A 17,383-nucleotide genomic window follows, 5' to 3' on the forward strand; every position below is an offset into this window, starting at 1 on the left:
CCACTATAACACATAATATTTACTGAAACTACTTAAACACATAATATCTACTGAGACCACTATACCACATAATATTTATTGAGACTACTATACCACATAATATTTACTGAGACCACTATACCACATAATATTTACTGAGACTATTATACCACATAATATTTACTGAGATTACTATAACATATAATATTTACTGAGACTACTATAACACTTAATATATACTGAGACCATATACCACATAATATATACTGAGACCACTATACGTCATAATATTTACTGAGACCACTATAACACATAATATCTACTGAGACTACTATACCACATAATATCTACTGAGACTACTATACCATATAATATCTACTGAGACCACTATACCACATAATATTTACTGAGACTACTATAACACATAATATCTACTGAGACTACTGTACCACATAATATTTACTGAGACTACTATAACACATAATATCTACTGAGACCACTATACCACATAATATTTACTGAGACTACTATAACACATAATATCTACTGAGACCACTACACCATATAATATCTACTGAGACCACTACACCATATAATATCTACTGAGACCACTATACCACATAATATCTACTGAGACTACTATACCACATAACATTTACTAAGACTACTATAACACATAATATCTACTAAGACAACTATACCACATATTATCTACCGAGACTACTATGCCACATAATATTTACTGAGACTTCTATACCACATAATATCTACTAAGACCACTATACCACATATTATTTACTGAGACTACTATACCGTATAATATTTACTGAGACTGCTATAACATATAATATTTTCTGCGACTACTAGAACACATATCATTTACTAAGACTACTATGACACATATATATTAGTCTCAGATATTTACGAGACTATTAAGGTCGAAAACTAGCATGTTTTGTTTTTAAATGAATATGTGTGGTGTGTCTAATTCATTTGTTATACGATATGGATGAAGAAAAAGAAACTTCTTTTATTATTTAATTCTAATTAGGCTTCATAAAGTGTGCAGTATGATAACTGACAAGGAGTGGTTAACTGTTTCATTATACAAATATATTTAAGGATGTTCGCTACTCTGTTTCAATATAACAAGCCTTTTAAAAGACTGTTCTAAAATGATAGTATATAAATAAAAGAACTAAAAAAGCAGAAAAAAATGAAGGGTCCGTATAAGCCATTGAAAATTTGGCGGGAAATTATTCTCTCTAGACTTTTCATACTTCATAACATTGGCCCCTTTTTTGTTTCAAAAACTATGAAAAAATAACAAGGATTTTATAAGATTTTCAAATATGGCTTTTTAAACTATATGTAATAAAATTATGAAAAGAAAAGTAGGGGTTAGTGGGCAAATTTTTTTTAATGGCAATACATGGATAAAACCAGAGGATTACGAAAATTTGGCAAATATTCAAAAACAAGAGGAGCAAACATCCTTAATTGTCAATAATTGTTATATTCGCCAGAATTAGCATCGTTTGACACGTGTTCTTTTAACAGATGAAAAATGTGTAGACAACAAGCACATGTTGCTATGGTTTCTTCTTTTGCTTTGCATTCTGGGTATTATGGGTATTTGGAGAGTTGTTCCAACCACTTTGTTTCTTCTTGTTATTTTCTTTCCTAGCTCCAGTTAACAGTTCATTCATTGCAGAATGCATGAACTTGAACTCATCACGCATGAACTCCAGCTCTCCTGTTACGTTATCCAGTTTCCCGGTAAGTTCTTCTCTGGTTTTCTTATTTTCGGTCAGCATTTCTTCTCTGAACTTATCAAATTTCTTAATTTTATGACGAAGTTTCATGATTGTTGCATCTTTCTCTTCGATCTCAGCTTTCAGTTTGATAATTTTTTCATCCAAGTTGTCTCTGTCCGATTCTAGCAAAAAGTTCGTCATGCGCAGATCGTAGAAGCTTGTCTTTTTGCTCCAGTGCAATTCTCAAATCATCCAGTTCTTTCAATATGTCATCGTGGGATGGTTTGTTTTGTTTGACAACGGTCTGTATATCTTTCCTCATCAAATCAACTTCTGTCTTTTGTCGTTTGACTTCAGTCGCCATCGTTTCAAACTCCTTTAATACTTTTTGCGTGTGCTTTGTTTCACTGATCTGAAAGTAATAAATGTTGTCATTTCAACAGTCCACATCATTAGAAAACTAAAATAGTACTTAGTAAATACATCCTTTCCAATATTCTTCCAGTTGGAACACTGTTTTTATTCTGTGGAATGAATGATGGATTTATTGTCCACGGTCAGAACAAATGTTCTTTTGCTCTTTTGCTAAAAGCTACACCGATTCCAGTATCAAACACACCTCGAAGTAAAAATAACCTTTAATCGACAATATATTTCTCTGGTCGATTGACATTCCTATAGTACATTCCAATATACACCCTGCTGGTAACTTGTTTTTGGTAGTCAGATGAAGCAGACTTTGATATAAAATAAGGGGATGTGTTATGATTGCCAATGAGATCCCACATGCAAATGACGTGAAATTAAGCAATTATAGTTAACCGTACGAACTTCATCTATGAGCATATACAGCACCGTAAAGTCAACTATAAAAGGCACTGACATTACAAAAGTGGAACAATTCAAACGGAAAAAAAAACAACGGTCTGATTTATGAAAAACAATAAACGAAAAACAGATTGATAAAACGACATGAAAACAAATATATAGCAAAGTGTTTTATATCATTTTCATATATACTTTTTATTATCTTTTTTGCAATGAGTGATAGCATCTTATATATACAAACAAATTTTCAATTAAGGATACTGTTAAAACATGAAAAAGATACGCTTCGTGTTAAGTTACTTTTCTCTAAATTGACGATAACGAACATTTTCGAAAAACGCAGTTAATACAGTTTTCCTATTGTTAACTTCCATTATTAAGCGGTAGCATACAATATGCATTAGCCAGTGGCGTTCACGTACTAGTATCTAAGTTGTATGGCAAGCCGTTTTACTATTTATTCTAACTTCAAGATATCTCATATAAGATATAAGATATTTCATAAGATATCTCAATAATATATAAGATATCTTATATAATCTAGTTTTTATAAGATATCTTATAAACTTTATAAAATATCTAAGATATCATTTTAAGTTTATAAGATACCCGGTATCTTATAAAGTATATAAGATATCTTATAAAGTTTATAAGATATCTTATAAAGTTAATAAGATATCTTTTAAAAACTAGATTATATAAGATATTTCATAAAGTATATATATATATATACAAGTCTAAATTGAAAACAACGTTCAAACCTATGATTGCGTTGGATAAAAACCGCAATTTTTATACGTGTGCATGCAAAACAAATTTCTTGTTAGAGGGGTCTAAATACAGCACAAACAACATTTTCCAAAAGACCAAAAAAAGTGAAAAAGTATATTTTAACAAAACGCATTTGACTAACAGGTCGAACAACAAATGTTCTTAAACCCTGCTGACTGCCATTGGCGATTGCCAAAATAACGGATCACCGATGTAATAAATGGATCTTAATTATGAATTTAAAACTAAACAGAAAAAAACAATAAACTTGCGGAAAAGATGGTATACCGCAAACAAAAGGTGCAAAGGTTTTTGTACACCATATCCGGATTTCGACAATTAATGTCTCTTCAGTGATGTTAGGAATCGAAACGGTATTTGGAAAGCCATACAATTTACCTCAATTTAGGATAGACTCTTGAATTTTGAGGAGTCAAAATATGATGAACGTATCATATAAACCCGAAGGCAAATATAATGCAAGTCCAAACGAATAAATATAAACAAGTCTAAATTAAAAACAACGTTTAAACCTATGATTGCGTTGGATAAAAACCGCAATTTTTATACGTGTGCATGCTAAACAAATTTCTTGTTAGAGGGGTCTAAATACAGCACAAACAACATTTTCCAAAAGACCAAAAAAAGTGAAAAAGTATATTTTAACAAAACGCTTTTTTTTATAAGATATTTCATATATTTTATGAGATATCTTGAAGCTAGAATAAATAGTAAAACGGCTTGCCATTAAGTTGATAAAATATGCGTTATCATTTTTCTCATTATGGCTACATTTTGTATTTCTACCAAAGATTTTTTCTATTAGTGAACAATACAGCAAAATTTAATGAGGAGGAACGATTGAAATTATCACTTCACGAATGAATTCTACTCGGTCGCTATAGGCATCAAGATTTGATTGATCGTTACCAGCATCATAATTTAAATTCTAACTAGAGACATTATAACTCTACCAAAGATTTAAATTTCACCACATTTTACCACAGGCGCTTGAGGAATGCACCTCCCTCTTTTTTAAATTCATCTAAAATAAATATTCTTTAGTGGATTAACTTACTTTCCCCTTTTTAAAGTATTCTTGCTATTATCGTTAAGATTAAACAATAAAAGTATGATATGACCGATGCCCCTTTATTCTAAGAATTTTAAAATAAAGATGGGGATCAATTCCCCAATCGCCTGTGCTACTGACCTTCTTTGAATGTTACCAATATTGTTGAAACCCTGTGTCTCGTCTGCGATTGCTGTTATCAGTGTAAAAGTGTACTGTTGACTTAATAAGTGAGTTCATTTATCAGTAAAATACAGAATTTTAAAACAAATTCCAACTTTTTCTTTAAATGCTATTTCATGGTCTTGAAGATTAGCTTCTGTACACGTTTTATAACAATCCATGAAGGTTTACAAATGTATCAGGTCAAAAAAGTTAGATCCAAGACTGTCGGTAAATGTTAACTGTAAGAAACTAAGTTCATCTATCAGAAAAATACTGAAAATGAAAAAAATCATATGATTTGTTCTGCAAAAAACGAATTCGTCGACAAGCAAAGTGCGAAAACAGGACTTGTATTTTAATCAGATTGCTATTTCATATCAATAAAACGGAAATTTTGTTTGCAATAACATATAATTTTTTGAAGAAATTCGTAGGATAGGTTTTTGAGATAAGGTAATTTATAGTAAAAATATTCAAAATTTTACCGATATTTACACACATACTTCTTCCTACAGAATATTCAATTTGCTACATTTCCGGAAGTGTATAAGTTACTCATTTTTTATATCCATACACGGCCAGCTGAAGGACGCCTCCGGGTGCGGGAATTTCTCGCTGCATTTAAGACCTGTTGGTGACCTTCTGCTGTTGTCTGTTTTATGGTCGGGTTGTTGTCTCTTTGACACATTCCCCATTTCCATTCTCAATTTTACTAGTTGCTTTTAAAATTTGATAATTACATTACATGTATGTTTCTTTATAATTCGTAATTTTAATTGGCTGACACCAATCGCAAGGCAATCCAATGTCATATTTTATTTCTTTACAAAACATAACAGCTATAACTGCACGTGCTATCCGTGACAATGTTAACATAATTCACTGAAAAAACTGAAAGAGTTTAGTATAAATCTTAATTTTATGGTTGTAGGACAGAAATGTAATGATAAGAATTAAATGCTTCTTTTCATTATTTTTATATGGTTGTAAAAACGTTAATCGTGTGACATATTTGATATGAAGCGCTTCATATAAAATGTGCTTCGGTCAATGATTTTACACCCCAATAAAATTATAAAAAGAAGCATTCAATTCTCAAATAGAAATAGGCCCATTTACGTACCTGTTACCCTAAGCTCATCACAGACGCTGAGTAATATGTAACGAACAATTTTATGCTCAAGTAAAAGGTGATTTTTATACTCAATCTATCAACATCATCACAAGTAAATAAATTGGGGTCCTTCATCAAAAAATCATTAGAACTGAGGACAAGTGACACTGGACTATTTACTGTTATTAAATGATTGTGTATATATATTGTGTTGACCGAAGCACATTTTGTATGAAGCGCTTCATTCTAAAAATATGTGCACGATCAACATTTTTACAACCCTATCAAATTACTAAAAGAATCATTCTTTTCTTATAATAACATTTTAATGCTACGACCTCGAAAAAAAAAGTTTTGTCAAGTTTTTCTTTTATTTAGCTGTGCACTTTTTTGTGGAAGCACGTGTCATCACGAATGTAACATTTCATTTTGATATGAACGTTAATTTTTGAATGACGCGCGACTGTTGTTAGCCAATCAAATTAACGGATTCTCGTGTAACATACATGTAATGTAATTATATATGTGTGAATTTCAGTTATAATGTCTACTTATTTTGTATTTGTCACAAAGTTATTGTTTAAAGTTTATATGGCAATAAATACTTCAATTGAATTTTATTAAAATTCAACATAAAATTCAAAGAACGCAACCCAGGCAGTGAATGCCCAGTAGATCTTTACAGAACCAGATTATTATGTAACTTTACTGACAGATGGACAGAGTGAATGCCCAGTAGATCTTTACAGAACCAGATTATTACGTAACTTTACTGATAGACAGACAGAGTAAATGCACAGTAGATCTTTACAGAACCAGATTATTATGTAACTTTACTGATAGACGGATAGATTGATCTACTATTCTGTGATTGGGATGTAGCTTCTTCATTATCGGACTTAAATGTGCAAATAAAATATGTTATCGGAGTTGGAATGCTCATACAATTACCTTTGTTATTGAAGTTGGAATGTTCAAATAATTACCATGGTTACCGGTGTTGGAATGTTCACATACTCACCATAATCACCATGGTTATCGGGGATTGAATGTTCATGATAACATTGTTTTTTGGAGTAGAAATGTTCAAATAGTCTCCTTGCTTATTGGAGCTAGGATGTTCAAAAATAAACGTGGTTCCTGGAGTTGCAATATTCACATTGTCACATATGTTATCTTAAATTTGAGAGGTTCAAATGATTACCTCGGTTATTGGAGAGGGGTTGTCAAAATAATTATCTTAGTTATCGGATTTGGAATGTTCAATAAACACCTTTGTTATCGGAGTAGGAATGTTCAAATAGTTACCTTGGTTATAGGAGTTAGAATGTTCACATTATATCCTTGGTCATCGGGAATTTAATGTTCACATGATAACATTGGTTACTGGAGTTATTGTTCACAAAATCCCCTCGATTATCGGGGGATGATAACATCTGTTATAATATGTTCGGCTGTTCAAATAATAACTTTCGTTATCGGAAATGGAGTGTTTAAAAACTACTTTGATTATATCGGAGTTGGAATGTTCCATGATTTTAGGAGTTGAAATGTTCAAACGATTACCTCGGTTATCGGAGTTAGTATTTTTAAATAATTACGTTGGTTATTTATTTGGTATGTTCAAATGAGTACCTTGGTATTCAGAGCAGGAATATCAATATAACTACCTTGATCAATGGAGTAGGAATATCAATATAATTACCTTGATCAATGGAGTAGGAATATCAATATAGTTACCTTGATTAATGAAGTAGGAATGTTCAAATAATTACCTTGTTCAGAGGAGTAGGAATGCTCAGATGAGTATCTTGATCAATGGAGTAGGAATATTAATATAGTTACCTTGCTCAATGGATAAGGAATGGTCAAATGATTACCTTGTTCAATGGAGTAGGAATATCAATATAATTACCTTGATCAGTGGAGTAGGAATGTTCAAATGATTACCTTGATCAATGGGGTAGGAACATTAATATAGTTACCTTGCTCAATGGATAAGGAATGGTCAAATGATTACCTTGTTCAATGGAGTAGGAATATCAATATAATTACCTTGATCAGTGGAGTAGGAATGTTCAAATGATTACCTTGTTCAATGGAGTAGGAATGTTTAAATAATTACCTTGATCAATGGAGTAGGAATATCAATATAATTACCTTGATCAATGGAGTAGGAATATCAATATAATTACCTTGATCAATGGAGTAGGAATGTTAAAAAAATTACCTTGGTTATTGGAGTGTCATTAACAAACACAGTATCCATTGTCTTTGTCTTTACCGTTGTTTTCTCTTTTACTTTATAATCCATATTTATTTGTGTACGGAATCAAGATGGAAATTCTCTTCCTCAAATGATACTCGTCTTTTTATTCAAATATTTAAATTCACTGCAATTTTGTGTGCTATAAACGAGGATATGTTTAATAGATTCTAAATGAATGGTATAATATCAACATTATGTTTGTCATTTTGACAATTCATCAAGTTTCCTTTTAATGATTTAGCATAAAAACATCAATAAGAAAATAAATGTAATATCAGACATTACTTTATTATTCAGTTAAAACTTTGCATGTCATATCGTCATTTTATAAACTCCTTGAAGAGATATATAACCCTTTTTACTTTGACTAAAATATTCAATACTGATGAATTAATTTAAATTTTAAAATGTTGGAAAGCTTACAAAAACTTTTTATTTGTATTTGTCCCATAAACTTATCTTTGATGATATACAAAACCTTGATATACACATGCTAATTTAATCATCATGAAAACGCTATGTCACTATTTATGTATTTTCTTTTTCAAACTGATCGGTTTTCGATTGTCGCATGGGTATATTTAAAAAAAAAAGGAAATAATCTAAAACTGCATCATATATATATCGGACTGCTACTTATATTTATGATACTTTTTAGATAAAAAAAACAAAAAGCATGTTTTCCAGTTCGATAGAATGATAGAATTCCACGGATTCCTTCATTGATTCCTGCTTGTCTCTCTCTCTTATGCGCACATTTCGTCTTCATTATTATGCAAATTCATATTTCTATCATAACAAATAGAAAAAAAATTTATTCACAGTGCCCTTTCAAAGAGTGGATTAAAGAGGAGTTTGTTGTCTTCAATTAAAATGCAGAGCTTGTGTTTTGGAACTGTATATAAGTGTAGAAAAAGAATTATTTTTTACCGGACCGATTTCAATTTGTTTTACACAATTATAACTGGAAGTTTAGGCCAAAGTAAAGTCCTTGGCGAATACGTTCTATTTTGTGACCAATGGTAGTGGTACAATTAAAAATGTCACCCTCTACAGCGTAAACTATAACATTGATACACTACATGAGGGTACTTTTGAGCAGAGCGAAAACAATGTAGTCATAAAAATCAATAATAAAATTATGTAAAATAACACCTATACCACATATTGATGCGTGCGACCGATAGTGAATAATTATTTTCTGCTTCAGTAATAATTTTATGGAATAAATACAACCTTTGAATCCTTTCAATGATTGCATAGACGTGTCTGCTGTCTCGGTGGTCACGTGGTAGCCTGCCCACCCCCAGTTTCGGAGGACATTGGTTCGGTCCCTGGTTGGTCAAACAAGATTTATAAATGTTTGTTGCATGCGGCATTTTAGAGGAGGAACAAATGTGTATGAGTAGGTTGATATTTCTTCCTGTGGACTGTTACCTAATGATCTAGAATGTGAACAAGAGTAATGTTAACAAGAGTGCACAAGCTGAAATATCTCGCCAGATTTGCTTATCATGCTCTGGTATAAGAAGATAATGTGTTAGTCCCAGTCATGATTTAATTTCTGTTGAAATTTTGTATAATATAAAGGTTTTACTACAAGTATCACATAGACTTAACATTATAACTGCAAATACAATTTTTTCTGTGGATACTGTCTATTGATCTTAAAGAAGGTTCTGTCACAGTTTTGAAAATTCCATGAATGTTTGACAAAAGTTAATGCCTAAAAAAGTTTTAATCTTAGACTGTCTAGTTATGCATACGGAATGTAGGATCTCTGACTTGCTTCTGCTACTTACTTTTCAGGCTCGAAAAACAAACAGATTACAACAAACTAAACCACGTGATTGCTTATGCAACAGCATACCGAATATCAAATTACTATGGAGTCAACTTTATTCTAATAACACATCTTAAAACCTAACTACAAGTGTAGTAACTTGTGCATAAATATTGCACAGGGCGTTGCTAAAATGCAGGGATGCAAATGCATACCAATCTAAACAGTCAATTCTAAGTTATTCAAGAAAGATTGTATTGAAGACAATTATTTGACTCTTTTCACAACTATTCTGTAACTTGAGGTAAACATTTGTTGAATTTTGAACTCGAAATGTGTTGGTGTTTTGTTAATAATCTAATCGTCGTGTGAATCTTATAATGATGTATTTCCCATTTGTTAATTGTGATAAAAAAATTTAATCAAACTTTAAAAGAGCATACATATTTCAACAAGACATAAACAGAATATTTCACTACAAACAATGTAGTTTAATAGACCATGGATTTTTCAGCTGTGTAATAACCCCAATTCAGTACTGCTGGATATGCTAAGAATTGCTCATAGATCGAGTTCAAACCATGCAAATCATTTAATCATAGTACTACTAAGATAATTTTGATAATTATTTAACATAAAAAATGAATGAGAAATATTGGAGATACATCACTATAACAAGAATGTGTCCATAGTACACAGATGCCCCACTCGCACTATCATTTTCTATGTTCAGTGGACCATGAAATTCGGGTCAAAACTCTAATTTGGCATTACAATTAGAAAGATCATATCATATTGAAATGTGTACTAAGTTTAAAGTTGATTGGACTTCAACTTCATCAAAAACTACCTTGACCAAAAACTTTAACCTGCAGCGGGACAGACGGACGAACAAACGGACGCACAGACCGAAGAACATAATGCCCCTGTACTATCGTAGGTGGGGCATAAAAATATTTTTCTCTGAACTAACTAGATGAATAAGCTATTATAATCCAATGGGAGTGTTGAGATAGAACAGTATAGTTCTGACCACCTCAGTTTACGTACTAGTGATAGATGTCGATGAACTACCAAGACCATTTGTCTATAAATAGGCCTTATATTTGAACCAAACAATAGCATGGTAATTTCTACCCTATAAATCATCTCTGAGAGACAAATTTATAACCGTTTTTTTTTTTACATCTTTCAACAACCATTCTCCTAGCATGCAAAGACAGAGGTGCTAACCACTACACCAAATTCAATCATCAAAAGAGGAAGTTCCACATATATATATATATCCTCATGTGTGTTCGTTTGTTGGTATTTAACACCCATTTTAGTGACCTTGGCTATAACATGGTGGCCAGTTTAACTAACAGAGTACCTCGAAAGAACCATGACCATCGGCAGGAAAACTCGAAATTTTTGTCGATTAGATCAGTCTAAACACCTTAACATGAGCAGGGTTCAAACTCATAACCTCAGTTTTGACGGGCTAGCCGACTCTACAGTATGGGTTTTTTTTTCATTGTTGAAGGTCATACAGTATGGGTTTTTCTCATGGTTGAAGGTCATACAGTTGCCTGTAATTGCTTACATCCACTTCATTTAAACTTTCGTGGATAGTTGTGTCATTAATCGTACCACATCTCATTTTTATAGTGATCACTAAAGAAAAAACAACTTAAACCTCTTGGCCACTGAGGCCCCTATATACCTTATGAGAAAACTAAACATTTAAACAAAATAAAAATACTGTACTAAATACTGAAAGTATGACAGACAGGCAGTTTTCAAGTTCTTCCTCACCTGACACAAATTTCTTCTTTTCCAACAGATTAGACAAAATACACTCACAATACAACAAATAAAATTCTATCCTGATGGCTTTAATAAGTTATGTAGGATGATTGAATGACGAATGTACAATGGTATTTACAAATTCTATAAATAGATACACGAGAAATGAACATTTTGACTATCACTTTTATAAAATTTCATTAACTTGATAAAATACAAAATGTTTCATTTCTGTAAAATTTTACATGATGGTTGCCATGATACAACAAATAAGATTGTTACAAACATATAAAAGATCAAAGGTTAGGTTCAAAGGTTACATAACAAGTTGAATAAAGTACAAAACAGCACATGTACAACTGACTGTTTAACAGCTCTCCCTTTAACATGATAACTATAAGTGGCATGGTAACAGTAATTCATACTAGAAGTTTTTAGTGTAGATGATGCACATATTTGTACAGAATTGGCAGTTGAAAAATCTTTTTGAATTCACTCCAGGTTAAAATAATGCCAAAACCTTTACGTGTTTGGAGCATGAGAACTATGTGAACATTTCCAATCTAGAAACAGTATCAATAATTTGCAGTAGAATTCTTTTAATAGATTAAACAATTTTTGTCAAAAACGATTTTGCATTGTAGAATTAGTTTACAATGTTAAAACAGTCCAGCTGTTATTGTCCAAAATAACAGAGACATTTAACTGAACCATTTTGCTAAGAAAGGTTCCAGAGTTCTATAACAAACATGAAATATAATGTACTAAAATCATGTTATGGCAAGAAAACAGCATCATAATTCCTGACATTGCTGATAAATTTTTTATGATAAAAATGAAATCTCTGTGGGAACTTTTCACAAAGAGCAAAATGAAATCCTATAACCAAATTGATCTTTCCATAGACTTTAAAAATACAACAGAAAATCACTTTTCTTTTCACAGACATTAAATATGAATACATGTACAGTGAACTTCTTGTAATGGATAAAGTCAGTGTTAATGTGTGTTACCATTCACAACTTTTCACTTCCATCATATGGAATTCATTGAAAATATATCTGTTGAAGTCCTCATTTTGGATGCAACTACAGATTGTCGTTAGTATATCTTTATTTAAGAAAAAATATATATTCCTGTTTATAACATAAGTTATTCTATGTTGGAACATTTGTTTAAAAGTGAAATTTAAACAGTAGTAAGAAAAGGAATAAACAGCAATACTAGTATGAAGTCCAGCAGGATAAAAGTAAAACAAGGGAAAGAAATTCTAAATATCAGCCCAACCCAAAGATGTCAGCCTGCAACTGCACAAAATGCTACAGCTCCACAGAGCCAGTTACACAATAGATATAATTTGCCCTATTTAAAAACTTTGGCCTAGGGGACTCCCTTTACTTCCACACTAATTACCCTGAGTAATTTAAAGTAGAACTGAATAAGAATATATTTTTGGATAGTATTTTTCATAACCTAACACTTGTCAATTTTCAATGGATATATGAAGTCAATAGGGATGTTGAGGTCACATTGGTGAAATAAGTCTCTTTGAAGGATCTTTTTAAAAAAAATCTCAAATTACAAAAAATAGTTAAAACAACAAAACCAATGTATGTGTTAACAATTTTTCTTGCAAATGTTATTCCAGAAAAGAAGTCAAAAGTAAGACTAATAGGTGTTTTAAAAACCATATTGCTCAGTTAAAATTTAGGTAAATATAAGGTAGTCACCGGTACCAAATTCTTTCACCTGGGCAAAAATGGATTTCAACACCTAACTAAATCAATTTTTAAAGATATAGTTCTTTGTAAAGTTCATACTGACCAGTAGCAAGACAATTAGGTAACAAATGTGTAATTTTGGTGTAAAAACCTAATCTTATATTCATACATAGTTAACAAATGTTCATAACATTATCCCATAAAATTCCTTACTAAATGATTGAGTGCATTCTATACAATTATAGCAATGACAACTCATCTGCTAACAGACTTTCTTGCAAGTGGTCAATTATTTTCAAATTTTGAAAACTACTGAGTGAAAAAAAGAGTTGTTGTTAAAATAAAAATTCCTAACATGTTTCAACTAAGAAATTCCTATTTTAAAACCACACAATTTTCTATCTACTAGTTGGAAGCAAATTGGTGAACACATTACTTGTTTTTACTGTAAGGATACTAGCACATAAAACCTTTACGGCATGAAATGATAAAGTGGAGACTGTCAAACTGTTATAAAACATTCAAGATCAGTATAAATAAAAAACAACAAGTCTATGAAAATGTACATATCTACATAACAATCTTGGACAAATAAACTTTGTCACTGATAAAAAAATAAACTTTACGACAACAATGATAGCACTCTAATAAATATCATAAGTATTGCAAGTCTTAAACAAAAACAACATGGCTTTTTTTTTATGATTGTTCCATTCAATTTACCAATGGATATGACTGAACAAAACTGAATGGATAAAATGGCAGGGAAAAAATAATGATTGAATTGAATGAATTGACAAAATGTTTCGCGTAAACCAATGACTAGGTTGCAAAAATAAATCGACAAAATTCTGAGACTTTGGAAATTCTAAAATGATTAATCACAACTGTAAACCAACTTCATTTAGTAGAAACTCATTTTTCACATTTAGAAGTTTCTAGCAGATTTTGTAGAAAATTAATTTAGTTATCAATTTTTAAATATAAATATCTTGATATTTTCATATAAGGGATGTCCTAGTTTGACAAATTTGAGGCGATTAATTTTTGCAATATTTTTCAACTTTCAAAAATCACGGAAAAAAAAGTGTACACTAAAATCAGCTGGTTTACATTTAACATATACAACAGTGATACACTGTAATTTAATAACAAAAATGTTTGGCCATTTATAAAATGTTTCTATATATTTGGTTTGTCAGTATTTCACCTTAGCACACTCTTAAAAAAAGTTACAAAACATTTCTTCATGTTCAAGGCAACTTGCAAACATTGCATTGCAAATTCAAATTTGACACCTTACTTTTATTGAACAGAAAGGTGCAACAATATCTCCTAATTCAATTCAGAGGTTGATGATTATTTCTTCAGACATTAAGTCAATCTGCAGCACTTTTCAAAAAATTATTATGGGAAAAAACATTTGTAAGTTTTGTAAGAATTTTTAGAGAAAAGATCTCTTTTCAGAATCATTTAAGCAACAACCAACAAATTGTATGCCCCCAACAAGTATTTCTGCACAACCTTTTCAAATATTTAGTACATCAAACAACAGACCTGTTCTTCATATATTATAATTTCTAGTTTTCTCCAATAGACTATTTTAAGATATTACACAAGAATGCGCAGAAGTGTTACTAGATGGAACATCCTGTAAAATTTTAAATAATATACTGGCAAAAAATGAAGCACTTAGTGGTCTTAGCATGCTTGAATGATATCTACTTAGGGCTTTGAACCCCTTTTGTAATAACCTGGGACCATAGGACTTTAAAAAATGGAAAATGCAACATTTTCTGCAAAAACATACATATATGTGAAAATTTTGCTTTTTGGAACTATAAAATTTACCACAAGTCTATAAGTATAACATATATTAGCCACTTCATGAAAATATGTGTGCTTGAAATGGACAGAACATCCAGCAAATACTCTTTTAATAACATGGCAGCATAGAATTTTTATCTCTGGACTATGCGCATGACAAGTATTATTTGCTCTCAACTGCCTGATCTAATGATAGTGCAATCTTAAAATATTTAACATTAATTCAGAAAATGCTAAGAAACCATTTTGTCATTTCTGTTAACATCAAAAATTACATGTAGTTAAAGGAACACAAACCTGTATTTTGACACCAGTTTTCAAATTACTTCACCAAAAATATTTTTGATTAAAAATTATTCAAGAATGACGTTCTCTGATGAACCATATTTTGACATTACCCTCGTGAAAGTTTATCACTAACTACCAACATTTTAAAGGTATACTTTCAAAAAGAATTAGAATTTCTCACCAAATGTTCTTCAGATTTATCAATTTAGTTTGATTTTTGTTGTTGAAAAAGTGTGCCCTGAATAGCATTTATAATTCTATACTGCCATATTTTTATATTTCACAAAATGAGTATCACAGACCAAATTCTTCCTCCTGGTTTTTTTCTATCTAAAAATTACCATGTTAAAAACATACAAATATAGATTTCACCACTGCAACAAGTGTATTACGATATTTCTCCGCTCGGGACAGTTAAATTTTAATATTTAAAGCGCGAGGCTTGCCGAGCTTTTTAAATAATTAAAATTTAACTGTGGAGAGTGGACGAATATCGTAATACACGAGTTATAGTGGTGGAATCTGTTTCTCTAATTTTTATCCTTCTTCTTCAAAAATTTGCAGAAAGTTGTGTTCTTTATATGTGACGTCATCAGGCATGGTCGCCTTTTTTCATGACGTCACAATAGGAAATTCAGAAGAAACCAAGAAAATTTGACGTCATAATTAAATTTCGAACAATAATTTGCCGAGAACAAGAAATGTGAAAACAGCGCAAAAATTAGAGAAACGGTTATCTACCATGAATAAATGGTTTCTTATATCATACACTGCATGCTGTCTCAGTAAAAAATATAACCATAATCTGATCAAACTACTGTCTGACTGCATAGAGCTTTCAAATTCGCTGTTCGGGAAATTCACTTTTAACCTGTGCATTTCAACTTATATTGTGCAATAAATGCTGGAAATGTAATTAATACAAGGCACACATCTATTAAAAATAGGAATTTCCATCTGTAAATAAATCACTTGTCAGCTTTTTAATGGGTCAGACATGCAAACTCGAAAGCTAAATGCAGACAAACAGTTCTAACTAGAGTTTTACTCTGTGCAATAAAACTGCCTACACAATTAAATCTTTATTCTCCATTTTAGAAAACCCGATCAGGTTTGATACATTAGAACAAAGAGCAAATGTTTTTATTGCAAATAATTTTGTTTTCATGCCCCACCCTTCCAAAACAAAAAAAATCCTAGATCCATATCTTTAAACTATTTAATACATAACTCTTTATAATAAAAAAATACTTCATAATGCTGTCAGACAATAACAAAACAAGTATTATTCATTATGTTCATGGAAGATACCCTATAAAATGATCATCTATTATGCACCAATGCTGCTGGGTCAGCTGACCTAATACTTTCTGTGTCATGTGACTAAATACTACACATGTTCCTGATCTGCTCCATGGTAACCTGAAAATATTAATAAAGACCAATAATATAATCTCCAGCACTGTCTAGATAACCTGAAAATATTCATAAACATAATAAAGACCTATTAAATCATCTATCTGTGAACAAAGCAGAAACAAATAATTTTTTTCAAGGTTTCAAGGGAACACTGTGTCTTGTCTGTGATGCTGTTGTTAGTGTAAAAGTGTAATGTTGAATGCCAGAAAGTCCATTTATCAGAAAAATACAGTAAAATTAAAATAAATTAGACTTTTTTTCTTCAGAAGATATTTTTTTTATCTTGAAGCTTATTTTCAGGTTTAACAACATTCCATAGATATAAGAAGATGTGGTATGAGTGCCAATGAGACAACTCTCCATCCAAGTCACAATTTATAAAAGTAAATAAAAATAGCAAGCGTGGATGAGTATTTATACATCCAAACACCATAATATTTGAATTAACAATTAAGAACAAAGATATAATAAACATGTGAAAGCTCTCTCGCAGGCAAACAACCCATAATTGTAAAAATAAGGGCAAACACCACAAGCCGGGGACACATTCTACTGCATCCACACAGCACGAGCAACAAACCCTGCAGTAAATAGATATAAAA

The 17,383-nt window shown here is 31.1% G+C and overlaps 1 protein-coding gene and 1 long non-coding RNA gene across 2 annotated transcripts in view; both read right to left on the reverse strand.

The window, feature by feature from the left end:
- Window positions 1-989: 989 nt before the first annotated feature.
- On the reverse strand, window positions 990-8,163 carry LOC127739030 (uncharacterized). The gene is made up of 2 exons (XR_008000249.1): window positions 7,917-8,163; window positions 990-2,148 (listed from the first exon to the last, which is right to left on the reverse strand). It is a non-coding gene; the product is annotated as an uncharacterized LOC127739030 (long non-coding RNA).
- A 3,436-nt stretch (window positions 8,164-11,599) lies between these two features.
- The window catches only part of LOC127739031 (AT-rich interactive domain-containing protein 4B-like), a 43,710-nt gene continuing 37,926 nt past the window's right edge, over window positions 11,600-17,383 (reverse strand). The window contains exon 24 of the mRNA XM_052250589.1: window positions 11,600-16,784. Coding sequence (XP_052106549.1) covers window positions 16,753-16,784 — 32 coding nt within the window. The 3' untranslated portion in view covers window positions 11,600-16,752. The remainder of the gene's footprint in view (window positions 16,785-17,383) is intronic.

Source organism: Mytilus californianus, unplaced genomic scaffold, assembly GCF_021869535.1.
Source record: "Mytilus californianus isolate M0D057914Y unplaced genomic scaffold, xbMytCali1.0.p SCAF_4, whole genome shotgun sequence".
NCBI classification, from domain to species: Eukaryota; Metazoa; Mollusca; class Bivalvia; order Mytilida; family Mytilidae; genus Mytilus; species Mytilus californianus.